At 38.9% G+C, this 24,360-nt stretch overlaps 1 protein-coding gene across 1 annotated transcript in view; it reads right to left on the bottom strand.

The window, feature by feature from the left end:
• Positions 1 to 24,360, bottom strand: part of KIAA1468 (KIAA1468 ortholog) — a 131,498-nt gene that overhangs the window by 59,366 nt on the left and 47,772 nt on the right. Inside the window, 6 exon segments of the mRNA XM_019542172.1 lie at positions 1,132 to 1,244; positions 13,436 to 13,531; positions 13,984 to 14,059; positions 22,424 to 22,717; positions 23,779 to 23,870; positions 23,956 to 24,156. Coding sequence (XP_019397717.1) covers positions 1,132 to 1,244; positions 13,436 to 13,531; positions 13,984 to 14,059; positions 22,424 to 22,717; positions 23,779 to 23,870; positions 23,956 to 24,156 — 872 coding nt within the window.

Genomic DNA, 24,360 nt, shown 5'->3' with positions numbered 1-24,360 from the left:
AATTTGCCTGGTGCTACCATGATACAGGTTGTGTAGACAAACAACCCCATTATCAGCTGAACCGTCACTAAATTGCACCAAATGAACTGATATAGATAAAACTTTTGTTATTTACCAGACAGATGTAAGAGAACCTTGATGTAGAAACCAATTTTAGACCTGATTGAGTTGCAGACAGCACAGAACAATGGCAGATAATTTGTTTCCACTAGTTTAATAATATATATAAATAAAATAAAAATGTATATATAAATGTGAGAGAGAGAGAGAGAGAGAGAGAGAGAGAGAGAGAGAGAGTGTGTGTGTGTGTGTGTGTGTGTGTGTGTGTGTGTGGATATATAAAAATAAAATGCAAGTTGCAGACTAGTTGTGATGGGAAAAAAAATCTTTCAATTATCAATGAAGCTCGCTAGCCTTAAGGATAATCTTACAAAGAAAGGGTTACAGGGAAGAGGGAAAACAAAGCAAAAAGAACACATATTTCAATACCATTCCAAGAAAAATGAAAGAAAAAAATAGCTTATATTGTTAAGCTGCTAACGATAGGTATTATGTAAACATTCAAGCTACAAATACAATTCTGAATGGAAAAAATCTCTTACTTGTCAGAAATGGAAATCAGGCCTTCAATTTTCTTAAGTTTTCTTTCCACAACTAATTTTATTGACTTCTAAAGACCGGGAGCTGTATTTCTTATGCTAGTTTAAGTGCCAATAAAGCTACTAAAGATAGATTGTGAACTTTAAGGACCTATCTATCGATTCTTAAACTGCAGAACAAATTTAATTGTAAACACTAGTCTCATTAAAATATCTATACATGTATTAAGATTTATGATCTTAAGATTTTAAGATATTTCAGTTCATCATTAAGTAAAAAGAAATTGAAGTGTTACACAGCAATTTACCAGGTACATTCTTGTATTTCACTAACTATAAATTACACATGAAAGTGTAAGCCATGGAAATGGAAAGTCCCAAATTGCACAAGTCTGTTAATATTATAGACAGCAAATGGTGAACTTAATTCAAGTTGAAAAAAAATAGCTATTAACCTGCTAAGAGTATTGCGTTTTCATTGAACCTGCTTTGACTTCATTTTGCCCCTGCACCCCAACATAGAAACACACACCTTTGCTCATCATCTGGCCGTTTGATCAAATTGAATAGTATGTGTAGGAGTTGATCTCTCTCTTTGGATTCAGGATGGAGGCAGGCTGTACACAGTATGAGTGGGATCAATTCCTAAAGAAATTGTGGGTGGAGGGGAAAAAAAAAAAATCAAACAGAGTGAAAATGCTTTGGGCAAATATTAATTCAATGGCAAAAGAGAACAAAAAGAAATCTAATCACACAAAATTAGCACATTTACAGAAGATTTTTTAATTAAAAAAAACTCTTGGTCTCCTAAGAAGTGACCTGGAAAATGTAAAAGTAATTCTGACATTCATAAATTACATGCTAAATGTTTCCTATTATAACCGAGGGGAATTCAGCCCAATAAAAGTTAAAAACTTGACTAAAATGACTAGGATTAACATCTGTAGGCCAACTCTAACAATAACTGCAGGGCAGTTTATTCTACATGATCTAATAAATTGAACAAAAGTTGGTTAAAATATTAAGGTTTAGACAAAGCTCCTCCTGAAAAGCTAGTTGCGACTACATGGGAGTTAGAGAAAATTCACATTAGGCACTCACACAGTTTAAGGGATTTTTAAATAAAGGACATTTCTGAAGCTGAATTCTCATCCCAGAGCAATTAAATTCCCACAGGAACAAATAATAAATTTTACAATGAGACTGCAAAGCATTATGTGAAAGTAAATTAAGGCTGTTCACAGTAGCAGGAACTTCTTTCCTTCTACATACTCCCTCAAAATGGATGGTATTCATTCCCAGAGAAAACAATTTTTAAAGATATGGACTGGAAGTCCCTTTCCTTGATGTCAGCGATCTTAGTCCTTTCCTACTTGGAAAAGGCACAAAAAGTTGCACTTAATTTCAGTAGGAAGGTATGGGAGAGAAACTTCATAGGACGGTGGTAGAAAATGGAATGTTTGCTGAAAGAGAAGTAAGTAGTAAAAAGACCTCCAACCAGGCGAGAGTAACCCTTTCTAGTCCTGAACTCCCTCAGCATTTGTTTGTGACTAACAAGCAATGGAAGAACAGTTATAAGTTACAGGAACATGAAGCCTTTTCTAGTAATTTGTCACATTATATAGAAACTGCTTCAACTTTTTTTAGATTCTAAGGAGACTAGAGTCTTAGACACTTTCAGTAACAGATTTTTCTAGTAGAGCTGAACTGATAAATACTATTTGGGTCGATACCAATGGATGATTATTAACAAGCCACATTGATCAATATCGATCCTATTGATGATATGCAGCCCAGCAGCTCGGAGAGCAGCATCTCTGCTGTGGGGTAAGCGAAGGGGCAGACTGAGGCCCCTGCATTGAGGAAGGGAGTGAGGCTGGGCACAGGATGCTCGTTTGGGGGGTGCAGGTGGAGGTGCAGCTCCTGCCACTGCACGCACCCCAGATCTTTGTGTGGGGGTGGTGCCGGGCTCTTCCTGTTGGTGGAGGGACTGGGCTGGGCCTGCACTTGGGGTGGGAAGCAGCAGCAGTGCTGGGAGGGGGTGGGGACAACACCCCATAGCCTCCCCCTTGCAGCGCCACCACCCGCTCTGAGGTCAGCCCCAGCCCAGTTCCCCTGCCACCAGGAAGTGCCCGGCGCTGCCCCTGCACACAGATCCGGGGGGGGGGGGGGAACATGCCCCCCATGGCTCCCTCAGGGGTGCATGCAGTGGCGGGAGCCACCTTCCCTCCCTGTGCCCCCTGGATGAGCCACTAGCTCCCTGCGCCCAACCCCTTCCTTCCCACCTCAATAGACTTACCAGCTGGACACTGTTCTTGAAGCTGCTGGGCTGGCTGCATCCAACCTGCAGCTGTGCATTTAGACAGCATTTATCAGCAACATTATCGGCCATATTAGCCAAGAAAGGCTGATTGGCGATTATGTCAATTTCCTTTTATTGATGCTGATATGATAAGGACCGATGTATCGGTGCACCTCTCTTTTCTACGGTTCCTGAGAAGTAAATATCACTCTGATGGACAACCATCCACTTCCTTGGGTTTTTTAATCTCTTGATAGGGAATTTTATTTCTAAAATTGAACATTGCCCAAGCTGGCCAAGACTTCATCATGGCGAAGCCTTTGCAATCCATTTGAAGAAAAAGTTGAACAAATGTTTTGCACTATGTCTTTTTCTCCTGAAGATATATTTGGGGGACAGGAACTGAAATCCACTGCCATGTTCTGAGAAGTACTCAGTTAAGCTGTAAGCTGAACATGATTTCTAGTTTAAGGTACTGGAAATATGCAGATCCTCATTTTATATGTACCGGTTAGGGCATGGGAGTACCCATTTACCCCTGCAAAATCCCAAGGCATACAGGGATGGATAAAATGCAAGCGGGACAGCTCAATTATATCCTCTACTATATTCCTTATAATAGAAGTGACCAAGTATTCTTTAATACAAATATAGCCAAACATGGTATCTATACCCTTTTTAAAGCTTCCTTTGATTTAGTTTTCTTGCTAACATTTGTTACTTTTTTATTTGAAGACTTGTTCCATCCTAGAACTCTGTATGCTGTATTTTATTCTTCATATTCCATACACTAAGATTTTGGATGCTTTCTAATATTTTTATGGTTGTTTCTGCAAACATACACAGTGGTTTCTGCGATTTTATGTGGAAACACCAGGGAAAAACTTACTAAAAATAAAATGCTGGCTCTCCTGTGGGAGCCAGTAGCTGCTGTGGCCCAGCCTTGCAGCCTGCTTGGAGGGGAAGTGTGGGAGGGTGAGGGGGGCTGGGAGTGCTGTTGGCACAAATGGGAGCAGCCAAGATGGTGGCCACTCCCTCCATCGCTGATGGGCTGAGGGCTGCCTTTTGTGCGGCTCCACCATTCTCCACCAATCAGCAGCGAGGGGCAGGGCCACACAGAAGGCAGCCCTCTCTAATCAGAAGCAAGGGGTGGGGCTGCACAAATCAGCCAGCCAATCAGTGGCAGGGGAAGGCACCACAAAAAGACTGAAAATAGCAGCTGCCTCCACAATCGGTCTTTGAAATTGTTCATCTGTCATCTCAATTTGGGTAGGTCCCTAACCATAATTAATCATAGAAATCATAGAAAATTCGGGTTGGAAGGGACTTCAGGAGGTCATCTAGTCCAACCCCCTGCTCAAAGCAGGACCATCCCCAACTAGATCATCCCAGCCAAGGCTTTGTCTAACCGAGTCTTAAAAACCTCCAAGGATGGAGAGTCCACCACCTCTCTGGGTAACCTGTTCCAGTGTTTTACTATACCCCTAGTGAAAATTCTTCCTAAAATCTAACCTAAACTTCCCTTGCTGCAACTTGAGACTGTTGTTCCTTCTTCCATCATCTGCTACCACTGAGAGCAGTCTAGCTCCATCCTCTTTTGAACCCCGCAGATAGCTGAAGTCTGCTATTAAATGCCCCCTCAGTCTTCTCTTCTCTAGACTAAATAAGCCCAGTTTCCCCCAACCTGCCCTCTCAAGTCATGTGCCCCAGCCCCCTCACCTTTTTTGCTACCCTCTGCTGGGCTCTCTCCAATTTTTCCACATCCTTTCTGTAGTGGGAGGACCAAAACTGAACACAGTACTCCAGATGTGACCTCACCAGTGCAGAATAGAGTGGAATAATCACTTCCCTTGACCTACTGGGAACACACACATTAATGTAGCCCAGTATGCCATTAGCGTTCTTGGAAACAAGGGCACACTGCTGGCTCATTCAGCTTATTGTCCACTAGCTCCCAGGTCCTTTTCTGCAGAGCTGATGCCCAGCCAGTCAGCCCCCAGCCTGTAGTGTACATGGGATTGTTCTATCCTAAGTGCAGGACTTTGCACTTGTCCTTGTTGAACCTCATGCGATTCCTTTTGACTCAATCCTCCAATTTGTCTAGGTCACTCTGAATCATAGCCCTACCCTCCAGCATATCTAATCACTCCCTCAAGCTTAGTGTCATTTGCAAAATTGCTGAGGGTGCACTTTAAGCCACTTTCCAGGTCATTGATGAAGACCTTGAACAAAACCGGCCCCAGAACTGACCCCCGGGGTATTCCACTTGAGACCAACTGCCTACTAGACATTAAGCCATTGATCACTACTCTGAGCCTGATGCTCCACCCAGTTTTCTATCCACCTTACAGTCCACTCATCCAGCCTGTACTTCCTTAGCTTGCTTGCAAGAATGTTGTGGGAGACCGTATCAAAAGCCTTGCTAAAATCAAGGTACACCACATCTACCCGTCTCCCTGCATCCACAGAGCCAGGTCACCTCATTATAGCAAGCAATCAGGTTGGTCAGGCATGATTTGCTCCTGAGGAATCCATGCTGACTGCTCCTAATCACCCCTTTCTCCTCCAAGTGCTTAGAAATGGATTCCTTGAGGATCTGATCCATGGTTTTTCCAGGGACTGAGGTAAGGCTGACTGGTCTGTAGTTCCCTAGATCCTTCTTTTTCCCTTTTGTAAATATGTGCACTATTGTTTGCCCTTTTCCAAGCTTCCAGGACCTGTCCTGATTGCCATGAGTTTTCAAAGATGTTGGCCAATGGCTCTGCACATCAGCCAACTCCCTCAGCACCCTCAGGTGCATCCTGTCTGGCTGCATTGACTTGTATATGCCTAGCTTTTCTAAAAAGTCTTTATTCTGTTCTTTTGCCACTGTTGACTGCTCCCCTCCCCTCCAAACTGTTACCCAGTGCAGTAGTCTGGGAGTTGACCTTGCCTGTGAAGACTGAGGTAAAATAGGCACGGAGTACTTCAGCCTTTTTTGTATTCTCTGTCACAAGGTTGCCTCCCCAATCTGTAAGGGACCCACCCTATCCCTGATCCTCCTCTTGCTAGCAACATACTTATAGAAACCCTTCTTGTTCCCCTTCACATCCCTTGCTAGCTGCAACTCCAACTGCACTTTGGCCTTCCTGACTTTATCCTTGCATGCCCGAGCAACGCTCTCGTATTTTTCCCTAGTTATCTGTCCAAGTTTCCACTTCTTATACGCTTCCTTTTTGTGATTTAGTTTACTGAAGAGGTCCATGCTAAGCCAAGCTGGTCTTCTGCCACATTTGCTAATCTTTCTGCACACTGGGATGGTTTGTTTCAAATATTCTGGTGCGTCTTGAACTCTGCTGTAAGCTATTGGCTCTGGCTATTAATTTATGAACACTCCTTTGAAGTAGGGATAACGCTATATAAATAAAAATATTTTATTTTAAAATTTTCTGAAAATGAAAGCATTTTTAACGTAGTGTAAAAATGTTACAACTGTGATGGTCCAGAATTTATTCTCTTTGTCAGACACCTGACAAAGAATATGTTGCATTTGAAAACTTGTCTAACTTTATCCCAACTACATGGTTGGTCCAATAAAAGATAATCACCCTAAGAAATCACTGCCTGAAAGCATTTTTAGCATTTTGGATCTCTCACTGTTATGGTCATTAGCTATATTAAAGGTTCTGGAGAGTCCACTCCCCTCACTGATTTAAATGCTTGGGGGAGGGGAGGGGAAAAAAAGAAAAACCTCTCACAAACAGCTTGAACATAACTACAACTATTATATCTCAAGTTTAGGAATCTCTTTAAAAGTCCTTTGAGAAATTAAGAAAAAATTGACAAAATGGACATTTTCTGGTTATCAAAGGATAAAACTATTAATATACAATTGGATATAACTCACTCCTGCATGGAAGACTGATGAGTAATCTAGAACCATTGATATGGGGCAGACACAAGGCTAATTCTTTACCTTGCAGAAAGCTGGTTATTATAGCAGATGGAATTAGTTGTATTTTCTTGTCCATTGGTCACATTCTTTCGTGCATACTATGGGAGAATGGAGCCTTCTCTGCATCGCTGCATCAGTGCTTCTATACTTCCTTCTAGTAAGGGGAGTGGAGAAACAGTGAGAAGTCTTGAGCAGTAGTGTCCTATTATGTGTTCCCTATAAACCTTACGGAAGATGACAACAGGGGAAGGTAAAAGTGGAGGCAAAAGGGGACTTTCTGCTGAGCATCGGAGGAGTTCTACAGTTGCTGCAAGTGGACAGAGTAAGCATAATGAAGTTTCTCGAAGTCTTGAAAAAATGCATCTCTCTCCCATCAATCAGAAGGGGGAAAAGGAGAAAACTGTTGTACAACAGCTGTTATAATACAAGCGGAACTAACATTATCGTTTTTCTATCCTGCCATCTCATGTTCTGAGTGGAGAGGTACTCAGTAAAGACCATAATAATCCTTTTGGTCAACAAAAATGGCACAGTAAAATTGTAAATGTTACAATTTTCTGGAGAAGATGCAAGCAGACAAGTGCTAGAGCTACTAAAAGCCTCAGAGAAGTTAGCAAATTTTGGCACCATTGACATTATGTATAGTGCCTAATAGTCAAGGAGAGGGCTTCCAGTACTATTTTAAAACCTTTTGCCTTCCTTGGGAAGGAATACCACACCTGAGCTGAAAGGATAAAAAGTGGGATGTTAAGATTCTGAAAAAGCTTGCTTTTTTTCTTCTGCTCAACACTTTTGGTCTTCAATGTCCTGTTATGCCTTGAAAGGTTCTTCCATTCTCCAACATCTCTAACTATAAGGATGGCTAGATTAAACTCTTATTGGCGCCAGTCACCACCATCAAAGGAGAGGATATTTTGAAGTGAGACACTTGCTTTCTCATTAGATGCTGAATACATTGCCATTGTATAGCTCTCAGTATCTGCAACCTGACAAACTAGGCTGGAAAGTAAATGTTTTCGATCCGAGCCTTCAAGAGGTCTCATGTTCCCCATTAAGAAAGTATGATTTCACTAGGGATTAATGTCCATATGTAGGCTATGCAGAGTAAGAGTAATGCTAAGATTATACACAATGATTTCGATATGGGGTAAACTAGGTGAGGTGAGTGTTATGACACTGCTTGAGGTTGACTGAAGTGCTTTGTCTTCTCTCTGTTCTACCTTTGTCACTTATACATGTTAGCTACCCTACATTAAAAAAAAACTCACCAATTCTTCAGTGAAGAGCATACCAAGTGGCAACTCTTCCTCCTGACTTCAAATGAGGAAGTTCTAGTTTTGGAAATGGACATGTTTTCATTTATGTACAGAACTAGCAGAGAAATAAATCCAAGTATTTATGCATAAAATCTAAAAAACTTCATGCAAATAACTAAGATAACACACATGTATAATACTCTTCACCAACAGCCAAAGGAAAGCAACTTACCAAAAGCAACTACTACAACTCCAGCTATATGCAAAGCAAATTCTTCTAAAATTAAAAGCAAAAGAGGGTATCTTTAAATAATTAACTGCATGCCTCCCACAGCAAAACAAGCTTGCACCTCTTAGCCTATAGCAAATTATTTTCAACAAACACTCTTCCCAGTCCTGTTGTCTACAAGACACTTGTTCACCTATCCTTCTAAAACCTAATGAAGTGGTTTAAATATTAACATTCTCCATATTGGAGAGCTCACAAGCAAAATGATCAGCCTACAGAAGAACTCTGGCTTTGTAAATTGAGAGATCAATGGCTTTTTTGTAGTTTGAGAGAAATGTTAAACTTCTACAATTTTGATATGATAACAAGCAGTCATATCATTCAGTATGTACAAAATGGAACTAAATAATAGTTGACTTGGATAGTTTTTCTTAAAAATTTCTTTACTCATGTTTTAAATTTACAAGCAATGTTAATGCCATTTTTGATGAGTGCCCTCTGCATAAACAGTAGAGGAAATAAGGAACGCTTGAATGTAATGAATGAACTAATTACAAATGTTAATGTCCGACTGACTCCCTTACATGACTTTGGTGAAAAATAGGCTTTGTTTATGAATACCTTTTATAGGACAAACTACATAGCTGGAGAGTGAGAAAATGAGACATCAAATCACCAGTGGGAGAGCATTTGTTCCTGCACAACCACTCTGCCTCTGACCTCAATAAGCCTTGTCCTCAGGGACAACCTACACAAATACTTTGACAGGACAGGCCTGGGAACTAACATTATTAACTTTCCTGGACACTGAAAACTGTAAACTAAATATGGGTGGAAGTTCTGTGCCTCATTACAATTTATTTCCTTCCTTATGTAACCTCTCTTTGCTCCACAGGTGGTAACTACCCTCTTCTGTTAAGAATGGGCTTATACAGCAGTGCTGCTCAAGCTTTTGGCCACCTGGGCCTGACTGGGCCCAGTGCTCCACCTGGTTTCATGCCCAGATAAGGTCCAAAGCAGCTTCAGCTGGCTGCCATATGCTGGGATCAGGCCCTGTGCTGCATCTGATATAGCAGGCAAGACCTGGGGCTCCCCACAGGTCTGTACATACGGCAATAGGGAAGCAGTGCCATTATTCCCCCTGCCAACAAATTTTTGGACCTGTGGGGTACCCCACAGGCCAGATGACATGGCACTGGGGGCTAGAGCTGGCCTGCAGGCTGGGGCTGCTGAGCACCTTGTACAGTATTAGATTCTCTATTTCAAATTCCACTTAGGAAGTCTATAGCTACTTCCACTGGCTCTTTTTCACTGTATTTCATTGCCTCCTTGTTTGTTTGTTTTTTTTATATAAAGGGACCACTTTCAACTTACATTAGTTAACCTGGTATTTAGCTCAAGCTTTATTTGCTTTTTTCCCAGATCTAAGGAAGGACTTTCAGTTCCTGAAAGCTTGTCTATTCTCTCTCCTAACTATATACTGTATTTTTCGGACCATAAGATGCACTTTTTCTCCCCCAAAAGTGGGGGGAAAACGAGGGTGCGTCTTATGGTCCGAAGGTGTGTGTCCCGGGGAGATGGGGCGGAGCTTGCCCGCGGAAGCGGCGGAGCCCGAGCGGGACATCCGCTGCTTGTTTACACCGGAAGCCGGCGCCCGTGCTGGTGGCCGGAAGCCGGCAATAAAAATGGCCGGCCACCGGCACACAGTCTCTCCTGCCATAAAAACTGGGTGCGTCTTATGGTCCGAAAAATATGGTAGTTGGTCCATTAAAAGATACCAGATACTACCAAAGCCCCTTACTTCTCACATATATAATAAGACACCTGAACCTGAGTTTCGGTTTCAAAGTTAAATATCTGAAGAAGTCTGAGAATGAAAGCGTCTCAACATATACCTATGAACAGCAGTATCTACACCTTAAAACCAACATATTTTAAAGCTAGTTTTACTTTTTCCCAGAGAGTGAAGACTGGCACCACTTGACCAGCATTTGCTATTAAAGATCAGCACTGCTTTCCCTCCTCTTCAGCTTCATAATGAGAAAATAATCTACAATTCTAAAATATTATTTTTTAAAAGTTCTTAATGCTACAGAAGATAACAACATACTGTGGGCTAATTTGTGGGAGATTATTTGATAAAGCATCATTGTACTGTTGTATAGCTGTTTCTGCCACTTTCTGTTGATTATATGATATTTGAAGGGAATAGAAGGGACAAAGACAGCAGCCTGGTAGTTTAAACATTTTTTCTTTAGCCAAACTTATGTCCCTCTGACATAAATTGCAGCCTCTTGATGAATTCTGTAATGGTGTACAAATACTGGTAGACTACCCAAATTTTTTAAAGTTATGACTCCTAAACCAATGCAATAGGCTAACTGAAAAGGTGTAAGAGATTCAAATAGAGTCCATCTATTTTTTTAAATTTAGAACAGCACAAATATTTTAATATTATAGCCTTAAAACTTGCTCCTGCCCATGCTCTGCTGAGAGAATTCCTATGGCAGACAATAGATATAAACCTACATACAACAACAGGTGGATTAGAACAACAATTTAAGTTTTAGAAATGGTAAAAAAATAGAGATTTGCCTACCATTATATAATCTTTCTGGACTACCTAAAGAGACTGCTTTCCTCCATTAAGACTTTAGTGAAAGATCTCATTTTTGGCATGTTATCTCTACTCAAACATCAATGGAGCTAAATACTTAGCCAGACAACTTTTACCTTAAATATATTATTACGTTTTAGTGGAACAAGAACAAAGCAAGTAGCTTTCAACCCAGACTGTGAATAGTATTAGTTTAAGATGCTTGCAAGGAACAGGATCATGGAAAGATCCTGCACAAGCTCCAGCTGTGGGGTTTTTTTTTTTTTGTTTGGTTCATTTTTTTGCAGATGGAATTGTTTGCAACCTATCTGCACCTGAAACCATGCAGCTAACAGTGTCTTCTGGTATTACTGTATTTGCAAGTAGCTCTTTTAATTAACATAAGTCTAGCAGTTTGTCACAGAAATAAATGTTAGAACATCAGCTTGTACACGCAGAAGCTTTATACTCATGAACACATTTCAAATTTTTAAATCAGTTTTATACATCTCTTCATATTGCTCTACTGAGACTTTTAGAAACAATTTTAAAATACTGATGGCTTCTGTAGCCAAGAATGCTGTGATCAAGCCAGAATGATCAACATTTTTTCTTCTTTTTATTGTATTACCTGCAAAAGTCTGAACTACAGCCAGGCACAAAAAAGCAGCACCAAAAGTTTTCTGAAACTATCAGTGTTTTCTAACGACCTAATGGCTAAGATACAGTTGCCTTCAGTGCAACCAGATTATTACTGCTGAAGCATTTCTAATCGAAAGGTGAAGGAAGAGGAAATTGTGTAATAAAATCAAAATCTCATGTTACAAAGATTGAAGCGGGCTTCTAAGGAAGCCTTGGTTAAATTGCATCTAAAATTTTGCCCAATTAACTGACAATATAAACCCTCATAAGTGATGGACCATTTTTAAGTGTTATTGCTAAATCCTGGCCGGTTAACTTCTTCAGACAGGACCCATACCTTTGTCTGCAGTGTCTGCACAACAATGCCCTGATACCGTTCAGGGACATTCTTAATAAACTCTGACTGATGATCAGCCTTTTTCCTGCTAGCTCCAAGATATTATAACTCAAGAATGTTACAATAAAGAAAATAAGGCAGTTACTGTGTGAGAAAATACATATTAAACACACAGTAAACTTTCTATTCAGTCCAGTTCTTACTTGCAAAGTAGTTGGTATTATGGAAATAAAGGAACTGCCGAGGGTGTGTTTGACCATTTATTCCTTTTAGGCTTGAAAATAAAATAAGAAGGAAATAGGCTAAAATGTTGCAACAATATTAATGCATTAACAGATTATGCTACAAGCTGTGGAAAAAAGCTGGATCATCATTCTGCCAAGCAGAACTGCAAAAAAACCCCAAAAAACAAAACAGAAATTAAGCACTGATCCTGGCACATTCACAGAATTATTTTGCAGTAACACCTGAGAATCCTCACATAGAATATTCAAGAAAACATCTTCCTTAAATAATGTTTCTGAAAATTTCAGATGCCATGCACATCTCAGAATGTCACATCAATCACTGAAAACTAGTAAGTAGCTAGGGAAATTTAAGTCATTAAAGAGGATCAGTACAAATTTCTTGACTTAAGGATTTTTCAATAAGCCTTAAATGGGTTTATGCCAAACGCATTACTATAAACCTACCATACTGTAGGTCCCCTAAAGACTAACACTGATTCCTCAAGTAACAAATGAACTATATATTTTAAAAGTGTTTTAAATAGTAAAGGAAATTTATATTCTATTGCTTGAATTTGGTTTGCAATTACTTACTTCTGATTATATGCAAAATTTACAGTGAAGACACAAGCAATTATCTGTAAAAAAGGTCTTCCCACTTTTAGCTCTAGAATCAATAACATCCTTTTCTCTTATTTAATAGACTGCCTATGATTATTCAAAACCCACAAATCCTTCTATGTTTAAGATTAGCAAAGTGTCATCATTTTTTGGTTTCATAACAAATTCGGTTTAATTATAAATGTAACCAAATACCTGAGGAAAATGTATTCAATAGATTTAGTAAAAGTCTATATGGAAAGAGCTATCAAACACTATTTCCATGTCATTTTAGGTCAATACATGAAAAACTGCTAAGGAACCTGATTGACAACTATCTGTTAAATTTAGACAAACTAGTCACTATCCTATAATACCTGGGTACTTGAATTCTCTTGCTTTAGAAATAATCATAATAATAATTTTCTTTAACATGAGTATTGAAGCTATGGCAAACAGATGGACCTACAGTAGCAGTTAGTCTTGCTGAATGCTAATGGGCATCTTAAGCATAAGAGGAAGTATTAAGATACCATGCAGTTTTACTGAACTCACCTGACAGAGGTGTAAAACCATTCTCTAGGAACAGAGATGCATGCACAAAAGTAAGAATGTGATTGCAAGTAACAGAATTCCATGTAATAAAGACAACATCTCAAAATGAGCACGGCAACATGATGAAAAGCAAACAAAAATGTGTTTGGTTTCCTCACCTCTCGTTTTGCAAGCAGTACGTTAGGAACAATGTGGGGCAGACAACGTCCCAGCATTAACATGACACTTTTTTCACTGTCGGCGATCCGGGACACCTAGAAATCCATTTTTTTTTAAATGAGACACAGTGACAGCAATGCGACTTTTTTAGTTTATTATGGTGCTTTTCAGAAGAACGTCTGACCACTTGCCAGAGAACAATTTTATTTTTTCCTGCACAAATCAGCACTTTTGGAATCAGCATGAAGCTTCCATGCCAACTCTGAAGGCACAGAAATGCATGTGCAAGAAACTGAATGCTTCTCAAGAACTATAAAAAACCACCACGAGTAATTAGATCATATTTCTGCTCAAAGACTGTTACCCAATATTTAGTCCAAATCTCAAATAAGGAAACATTATTTCTTAAATAGTCATCTATATGATTCATTTAAGAAATCAGTGTATATACCAAGCTTTGGAAAGAGCCAGAATTATTCCTGCATTAGTGACTGCCATTAGATAGACAACATACCCTTTTTGATTCTACAACAATTGGAAAATATACCTCGGATCCCAAACGGCTGTCTGCTGACATCCGACAGAAAGATAGTAGTGCTTGATGGAAAGCTGGTGACAACTTCCTGAAATAGTATCAAGAGAGGCAAAAAGTATCAGTCAAAGGTGACTAATGGAAGCTTGCTTATCCTCTCAATTTTAGTTAACTAAGTGATATCTGGCAGTGTATTTGGGCACCCGCTGAAATTAATGTTGACATACATTTTACAATGTTGTAACCGAAATTAAAAAGTATTAAGATTTTTTAAAACCAAATTGTCACTTTGAGATGCATAAAAAGTGATTGACTTAATTAACAAGTTATTTCTAGAGCTTTCACATTCCTGAAGCCACCAAATGCATAGATAAAAATGAGATTAGAGTGTGAAAAAAGGGAAACTGCTAACTCGAGCAGCATAGGATCATACAATTTTCATAACCTGAGAAAAGTATTTTTGCTCATTTTCTGATGTTTATTCCCAGCCCAGCAATTTTCCACTTTGCTGTACATCAGAGCCATCAGTGAATTACACTTCTCTACCATTAAGTTGCAGTCTTAGACATCATCGGTTATCAAAAATTACAATTTCTGATTGCAGATCTTTTTTAGCATAACTTTTAAAGGGAGGAAATGTAAGATTAGCATGAAAGGAACTGCTGACATAGAAGTGAGCAGGCAAGATGGCTGTTGCCCTCACCCCTGACTGGCTGAGAGGGCTGGCCATCATGTGGCTCTGCCTCTCTTCTCCAAGCAGTGGAAAGATGTGGGGGGCGTCACATGATTGACAGCCCTCTCCACCAGTCAGTGGTGGTGGTGGGGGGAGGTTGTCACTGGGACCCCTCAGCCAGAGGTGTGGTGGCAGCCCTACCACGATAAGCCCTTGAAAATTGCAGCCAGCCCCATGATCTGCCCATGAAATTGGTTGGCTGCTGCCTCGAGTTGGGTAGATCTCTACTTACAGAGAGTACCAATATCTCATGACAAACTAACTTGTGTATTTACAACAGTGTTTCAGAAACTAATAGCAACTGTGAAATAAAACTAATTTTATGTACAATAAGCATTTACTGGGCTACATGAATTCTCCACAGTTGTGCTGGTTTGTAATACAGGTATTGCCATGAGTCACAAGTTTCTTGAAACTGTCCTCAAAGCAGCTCTTTTTTTATTTCTGTGACAATTTTCCTGAACTGTGAGTTGCATTGCTACATCATGGGCAAATCTACATGTGTTACTTTAAATTTTAACTGCAGTTGAGAGTGAGCCTGATGACCTGTGAGACTATTCCAGTCACAGCTCAAAAACTTTATTAGGATTCACAACAGAAGAGACTTATTTGTATTACCAAATACAGTGCTTATGTAGCCTTGGATTCAAGGGAAAAACAAGTCCAGTGGCCAGGCTTCTCTATTCCCTTTGGGACTTTCGCTGACTTGGTTCCTCTTTTTTACTGAACTTCAGAGAACTCCGAAGGTCACATGTTTAACTATGATTATATAGATTACATACTTTACAAAGAGTTTTCCATCTTTGGTTATAGCTTTGGATCAATACCAATCCTTTTCCGTTTCCTTGAATTATGTGAGTGCACCCTATAAGTGCCTACCGTGCATGCTTTAACTTTTGTCATTGCTAGATTGACTGACCTAAGCTTGATCTATCTTAATTTACATCATTGCTACCTACATCAAGCTTAGGTCAGGTCATGACATGGCCTGTTACCTATGGGCTATGCTGCACACTGCCTATGAAGAACCTCTTTCAACAATTCAAACAGGTAATCATCACTTGGCATAAGATTGGGACTATAGGGCAGATGTGGTAAGTTTTCAAACTTCAATCCACGGAAAGTCTCAACAGACACTTGTTGCACTGTGTGGTCTTGCACTACCATGCTGGAAAAGAACACTTTGCTTTAGCTTTCCATGTTATTTGGTCTGAATAGCTGGCTTCAGGTGGCTTTGGAGAATATGGCAGAGATTTTGCTGTTGATCATGACCAAATGCTCCACTTAGGGACAAAAAGTGGTCCCAAGCAATCCCAAAATGGGATGAGCAAGGTCTTTCCAAAGGATGGTCAAGTTTGGAATTTTTTTGGCAGTGGCGATGTAAATTTTCACTGCATATTTTGCCTTTTGTAATCGTAATGGTAGACCCAGGTCTCACCCCCAGTGATGATGCCAAGAGTAACCCCTCACCTTTGTCCTGTACATGTTGCAGGAGCTGGATACAGTTCCACATGTTGTTATGTGCATCTAATAAGTTGCTTTGGCACCCTACGGGTGCACACTTTGCAGTAATTCAGGTGATCTTGTTAAATGGCATGAATACTGCTAGCACTTTTGCCAGTAGTTCAAGAATGCTCACTCGCTTGTTCACATACACAACAGCACTGACTCTGGCAACATTTTCTCTGTCATGGCTGTGTTGGGGCATCCCTTCCTGGGTTCAAACACTACAGATGTGTGGCCAATTTTGAACTTCTCCATCTGCACATGGATCTTCTGTTGAGCCATTAAGTCCTGCCATACTGTGCCACAATCCTATGGTGAATTTCACCAGGTGGCATATGCTTGGCCCACAAAAAAAACAAACAATAGAAAGCTGTTCCTCTTTGGTGCACACTGAAAGCTATGCAGCCATGCATCATTTACTTGCTCCCTAGTGCATCAGACCTGTGGTTAGTGCAAAACAATGGGTGTGCTTAACAATGCTGCTATTAGTGTTTGCTGTTGCTGCTGTGCAATTTCCCACTTTGTCACAGACAGTGTTAGCAGCCATTTTGCTGTTAGTTTCTGAAACACCCTCATACATTTGGTATAGTATGGAAAACATTTCCATAATAAACTTCTCTGATTACTAGTAGCACTTTGAGTAGCTGGCCCACTGAAGTTACAGGGGACCACTTGTGGGAAGAGAATGCAGGCTGAGCCCTTGCTCAGTAAATGTCATTAAGTGAATGGGTGAATGGTGTTCCATGATGTTTATGGCCAATGACCGGGGTGAATCCACAGGGGGCAAGGCAGAATAGTTGCACCCCACTTGGGCTGTGCTGCATGCGAGATCTCCAGGATGGGGCCAGAACTCCTGCTTTTGAGAGGCCCCAGAGCCCGGGTGGCGAGTGCTGTTCCTGTTGCTGCTTATCTCCTCCTTTCCCTTGCTGCTGAATTCATCAGGGACAGGAGAACAGCAGCAGTGTTCACCCCCACAGGCTCCAGAGCCAGTGAAGGCAGGGACTCCAGCCAACCCTACTCTGATCAACTGGTCAGCATGTGTGGCACAGCCAAAGTAGTGGGGCTGCATGCACACTGTTGCCCCACTCCTGATCAGCTATGGCTCAGGCAGAAACAATTGAAGTTAGTTATGGATGCCATATCACTTACCCTACATGCTGAGATAACAGAGTCTTTAATTTGGGGTTAATTTATGCTACCCAAAAAACCCCAAAACAAAATGCTAAGACCTGACCTGTTGCTCCAATCATAGGAGTTCAGAATATCACCAAGGGAAATGGTAGACAGCACCACCCACAAGGACAACAATGTTTTTTATAAAGACAGGAAAGTCTGAGAAAATTGCTAATCCAAAAGGTGAAGTTTGTTAAACATGAAGTGATCCCACTGATAAAATATCTTCGATGCTTCTGGCTGAGGAAGGTGAATAATTTGGTTTCCTGAAATCCAAGAGATTTGAAATGTTCCTGGAGAAGTTACAGATATAGCACAACCACTCTGCGCTAGTCCTGATATCTACCAAGGCACGTGTCATTTCAACAACAACAAACTCAGAACTACTCCAATATTATCTACAGTCTCTTGTATCATGGAAATAACCAAGTATAATGAATGGTTACAATAATTTTAAAAACAGGCTGTGAATATCATTTGATGAGGGGCTGCTTCTACAAGGTTTTGCTAAAGAATTTTACACTGAATTTTGAATTTAGCAATTTTTCTATAGAAGAGGCTGTTAATTAAAAGTTATTCTGCCTGCCAGAGAAAGTCTTCCACAAATAGCTTTTTATATGCGAAAGTTTAATTACATAAAACCCAATAACAACTTTTATATTACAGCATCACAGAGTTTATGATGTAGTTGAGATAAATATTAATACATTTTAAATCAGTCATACAGAGGTCACCATTTTATGTAGGATGGCTACATTTATTTAAATTAAATACACTTGTTTAAAAAAACCCATCTATTTATGATTATGAGCAGCTCCTGATTTAACTATTTGCTTGTCTTTATTCTGTGCAAGTAAAACTATATTAGTATCAAAAGAGATTTTAGATTTTTAAAGCCTAGTTGACTGAAGTCTGTAAATACATATTTTTCAGGTTCATTAAGTTTTGTAAGAGTATTTCCTACCAACAGAATCAAGTATATGAAACTGAATCCTTATATAGTGGTCATTTTAGACATTTTTGTAATATATTTATTTCATTTCCCCTTGAAACGCTTTTAAAAATAAAGGCAAAAGTATATCCCTATTTCATACACTTTGAGACGTCACTAAGTATAACCATGTGCTCTTCTGTTTCCCCATTGCTTAAATTAAAACAACTATATGAAAATAAGTTCCAGGCAAACCGTTATTACAGTTCAACTATATTTAGATTCTAAAATCTTATCAAATCCAGTAGTTTCCTTGAAAGGTATGACGAGACAATTAAGCTTGGTCTTCATGTACAGAGAGATGAACAGATATATTTAAAGACCGTCACATCAAAAAGAAAAACGAGCATATATCAAAAATATATGCACTAGCACATACAAGCCAGTTTGCTTACAAGGGCAAGAGTAACTGGATCATACAGAAAGCATCACATCTTGGAGAGTTAATTCAGACTATTGAACACAAAGTGCATCATTATTTAATTTTAATGCATCCAACACTAATTTTCAGTATATTTTTAACTGTCACACAAAGTATTTTTCCCAACTACACTCCAAGTTCAAGATCTGATGATTTCTCTTCCTCACCCGTACTCCCCTCCTTGCTGACTGTAGTTGTACAAAGTCAGCCCACTGGCTCTCATTCTCTGAAAATTTCCCCGTCTGGGCAAGATGTGCCAAGCATCCCCTTCGTAGCTATAGTATTTATGGTCATTCCTTTTAATACTGAATTTTCTCTGCATTTTTAATATGGCATGAAAATAGGTTGCATCTTCAACTCAATTACCCTCAGTCAGTGAAAAAACATCTAAGAGGTTATATAGCATTTCAGCATGTAACATGACAATGTTTTATTCAAATGATACTGCAAGACAAGTTAAAACTCCTAACACAATCATAAAAATCTGAAAGTATTAAGCTACAGATTAAAGTCTCAGACATGCTCCTATTACTTTTCTCTCGAGTCTTCCTACACTTCAGGTTTCTTACTATACTTAACTGTCAATTCAGCATAAAGATACTTACGCGTTCGTTACATGTGCAGCACTTAACTGATTTTATGTTTCCAAAGCTGAGCTTTCTCCAAATATTTGAAAGATTGCACCTGATAATAGTTCTTGTTCATGAAAGCTTATTCATCTGTAATTTAGTGAGTCTCCAAGATGCATCTCTACCCTGCCTAATAGTGGAAAAAAATTGCTTTTTCTTCCCACCAGCTTTTCCACACACTGGCAGTGGAGGAGCAATCAGTAGGATCATTCCTTATATCCAATACCTTATGCTAGTACATAGTATTGAGACTGTTAAAATCGATCCAGTAGCCAGAAGTCACCACAGCGCGATGAAATCCATCACAGAACAAAGGCACTCATTAGTTAGTTTCATGTAAACAATAATACTGAATTAACAGAAAGCAATGAGCTTTCCTCTTTAGTGACTAAGCTACGGGAAGATTTGAAATAAACATGTTTACCATTTATCTTCAAGTTCTGGAAAAATCAGCATTTGAGCTTTTGGGGTTAGTTTCTAACTGACTCAAACTCAGTATTTAAAAATGTCTGCCATATACTATCATCAGATTTTTTTAAAAACACTGAAAAAATCTGACTGGTGAGTAGGCAAAAAGCAAATAGCCAATTTTAAATTAGACCAGGCATTCTGCTTCTGTCATGAAAAGTTAAGTGTTACCTCCGATTGTAAATTATTGTCAGGTATAAAATCAAAGTACAATGTAGGCCCTGTTTCAGCAACAAATTTAACTTCAGGGCTCCACTCAGTCCAACAGGGTTACATATACAGCATTCACCCAAATCTAAGATGACTCTGAATTTAAGAGGACCCCTCCATAGTTAGATTCTAAACATGGAAAAACTATAAAATTAGTTATAGTTTGCCATGAACAGAATCTAATCATTGAAGGATTGTCTTAAATTCATCTCCGTCACTGTTATAGTGGGATAGGCACTAGCAGCAGGTGCAGGTGAGCCAAGTAGCCCAACCCCTGCTCCTTGCTGCACACCTCCCACCCCTGCTGCCCACATGCCTCATGCCTGCCCTCCCCTTGACACTTGTTCCCTCCCCATCACAGTTCTGGCTCTGGTGAGGTCCCACTCTGGCTGGGGGCAGGGAGCATGGAGCACATTTGCACTTGAATTACCCAAGCTAAGGGTCATCCCCATACCTGCCCCATGCTGAAGGGGAAAAAAGCCTTGGATTTGACTAAATACTCATTTAAGGCATTGCCTCACTAGCACTCATTAAAGAACTAGGGCCTAAGTAAAGACTACAGCTCATCTCAGTCCATCTTTATTTACTCACATTAGCTTTAGCTTCCTTTGTTATTTTCACTAGTAATGTCTAGTACACAATCTAGTATAAGTTTACATTTTGAAGAAAAAAATCCATTATTTATTAAATATCTAGGACTCCAGAGTTAGTCAAAATACAGAATAACAATTTTATAAACAAACAAACTTTAGGAATAAAATAGGCTCGTAACACCTGTGTAAGCTACACTTAAAAAAACCCAACAAAACAGATTCCTCCTGTTTTGGTTTTATTTTTGCCAAATTGGGAGATGAATAGTGTCTAGAGCGGTCCACATCGTTAATTTTTGTCTTTTCCAAAAAAAAGAGCTTCCATTTTTTCAAAACTCATTCACTCATTTTTAGCTGTTCCTCCATGAAAACCAGAAAGTAACTAATTTGAATATTCAATGCATCTGTTAACAGCCTCTTCAGATTGAAACTGATTTCAGAATAGGATATTTCTTATTGGTTACTACTAAAGCTGTAATTGTTTACTACTTAAAAGCCAAAATAGACCAAATACCTGTCCATAGGGAGAACAAACATAAGGCAATCTGGTCACTGATATTTTTGTGTACAATCCGTAAGTTCAGAAGCTGAGTACATTCTTACTAGGACTTTTTTCAAACCTACACAGCAAATCATTTTTTCTTTGCAATATACTTCATCCCAGTACACTGTTTAAAAGAATCTATATGTAGGTGATTAAATACATTAAAATCAGAATCATAGAACATTAGGATCGGAAGAGACCTCAGGGAGGTCATCTAATCCAACCCCCTGCTCAAGGACATTTTTGGAAAGAAAGATCCCTGATTTAGATCAGCTGTGGGACAAACTAGTTGAGAAGAGGCACAAAATATAACTTACTTCAAGAAACACAAAACAACTTGCTTAACAGAGGTGTAGGTTGTAGCCATGTTGGTCTAAGGACATTGAACCTTGTCTACCTTGCTTAACAGAGACATTCATGACATGAAGAATCTTAAGGCAAGGATAGAGAGCCATCAGGGACTTTTTCCTCACTGAAGACAAGTTAAATGCAGGGCAGCAGAACAACAAGTGTAGAGACAAGTTGTTTAATATCCTATAAGATAGTCGCTTCCTAAAACCACAATTTACCCACTACCTGCTGATAATAGCAACACACACAAACACCATGTCTAACTATACAGTTGTATTTAATCCCACCTAGGTTAATGCTTTAGCTTACTAATGAACACATGCCCAGAATCTGAACTCCAACAGCTGGGAGTTACTAAAGATTTATCATGTTTAAGGTACATTATCTTTAACTGAAGTAGTTCACATTTGTGTCTACACTCTTAAATAGAAATATCTAACATCTCAGCATCTCCACTGAAGGAAAGAAAAAAAAAATCAGATTTCATAAACTGAAATAAGAATTGAAATATCCCTTGTTACTGAAATATCCCTATTCACTACTTTGTTATTGTTGTTTTCTACCTGTAAGGGTCAGAAAAAGATATCAGAATTTAGAAGTGGACAGAAAGAAAGAAAATATTCTTAGTGTCTGATGTTAAAAGCAAAAGAAAGATAATTATATAACCCCTAAAACTTTAGCTGTAAAAGGTTTCCAAAGCTGCCATTATACTTGAAGGAATGAGTGAATGCTTAAAAATTTAAAAAATAGAATAAAAAAAAACAATTAAAGAACCCATTACACTGTGTCCTGTGTAAGGAACAGAGCTGATGTATTTGTTTACAACTCTGATTACTTACCTATTAGGTTTATCAAAATGTACTGCAGCTTTACTTGATGGACTGCAAGAGGGCATTTTTTCTTTACTGGGGAGGGAGTTTAGTGCATCGTCTTTAGGAGTCCTCGACTCTTCTTCAGTTGATGTAGAAAGGATTAATTCTTCAGTTTTTCCAAGCTTGTCATCATTTTCTGAACTCTTGATATCCAAGTACTGTGCATTGTCCTCTAGTACTGTGAGAGGCACTTGGTCTAATGAGGTCTGAACATCATAAACCACTGGAACAGCAAAGTCTCTCTTGAAAAAGTCTATTTCACTGAAAACAAAACAAAACATTACATTACATTACTTGCAGCTTTTTCAGGAACAGATCACCAATGTCAGAGACGAAAAATATAGTAGGTTCGGTTTTATTCTTTTCTTATCTTCAGTATGTCTAGTAATTTCAGCAATGTTACCGTATGTCATTATCTGAACACTCTAGTTTGATATACTCCTTACTCTTTCACAGCAATCTACCTTTATAGCTGTGCTTAAAAGAGGACTTAGCTTTCTGTGCTGTGGCTTAGCCCCAGGGATTCAACAGGCACAAAGACTGAAGTATAAAATTTAAGATGCTTAAAGCTATAAATCATTTATGGTTTTCACCTGATGTAAAATAATACCTATACATTTTGAAAGTGATTGAGAACACAATTTCATAACTATGTACAGGTATTGCTGCTCTTTCCAAAGATGCAGTTTGTAATTTAGAGGAAGACTTTGAAAATGGGTACAAAAAACAGAATTTTACAAAAATTAGATTTTAAAACTGCTAGAAGAAATGTATATTCATGCGTGCGCGCACACACACACACACACACGTGTGCACGCACATAGACAGCTGTTAAAATTAAACGCCCTTCCTGCAACATTTGCAAGTGAAACAGTACAACTGAAGTATTGGGGGAGGAGTAATGATAGAAATAAAACAAGACATGGCAATTTGGTGAAGATTTTCATCATTTCTAAACTGAGAGGAATGTAAATAAAAACTAAATTAACAGGAAGACAGTTTTCTTTTAATTCTTTCCATTTTTAATACATACATTGGACAATCAACTTATTTAAAAGTTTATTATTTTGAGAGTATCCTTTTTAATTTTCTGTAGTTGCTAAATTAAATAGGTCAGTTTAAAATGATGCAAGTTGGAATTGCCTAAATTTGACATCTTCTCTTAACCCAATTCCACATAGTAAAAGGTAAGTTTTCTATCAATTGTCTAAAGAACCCCCAGTGATTTTATAGGTACTATATATGCTTTTTATAAAGTGCTGGAGGACAGGGTTCTTGCAACGTACATGAACATTTAAACAAGTTAATATAGTAATACATACCTCTCAAGTCTTCGAATTTGTTCCATCAAAGACCACTTCTCACTGTTTAATGCACTGATTTGATCCTCTAATTTCTGTACAACTAAGCATTGCTAAATGCAAGACAAGGAAAATAATTTAGGACCATGAAATTAAAACAAAACAAAAGCCTGCAAAAACTTAAGTGCAGTCTCTTACTTCTATTGACTGGGTTGTATTAAACACAGGAATGTTCCCCAGAACAGGTGTGGTGACTTCCAGTTCATCCTCTTCTACACCAACTGCTACATCGACAACATTTTTTGCTGTTACTTGATGGTTTCCAAAGTCACGATATAGCTGTAACAAGTCTGGAGGTTTTGGAATGTTCAATCCTACATCATCCCACAGTTCAAAATCCTTGAAAAGGGTAAAAATAATGTCAGAAGTCTAGCACATTTCTTTTCTTTTTTAGCACATCTTCTGCTTTTTCTTTGCTTGATTGCATGCAAAGACATTTATGTCAAAATGTCAAGGTAACCATGGAAATAATAGGTATGCAGCTTGCGCCCAAATCAAACAAAAAAGAAAAAGACAGCCAAAACTCTATTTTGGGACAGAGTA

Source organism: Crocodylus porosus, unplaced genomic scaffold (genome assembly GCF_001723895.1).
Source record: "Crocodylus porosus isolate Cpor-Errol unplaced genomic scaffold, CroPor_comp1, whole genome shotgun sequence".
NCBI classification, from domain to species: Eukaryota; Metazoa; Chordata; order Crocodylia; family Crocodylidae; genus Crocodylus; species Crocodylus porosus.
Note: the sequence above shows the minus strand (reverse complement) of the source record. Positions and strands in the feature narration are given on the sequence as shown.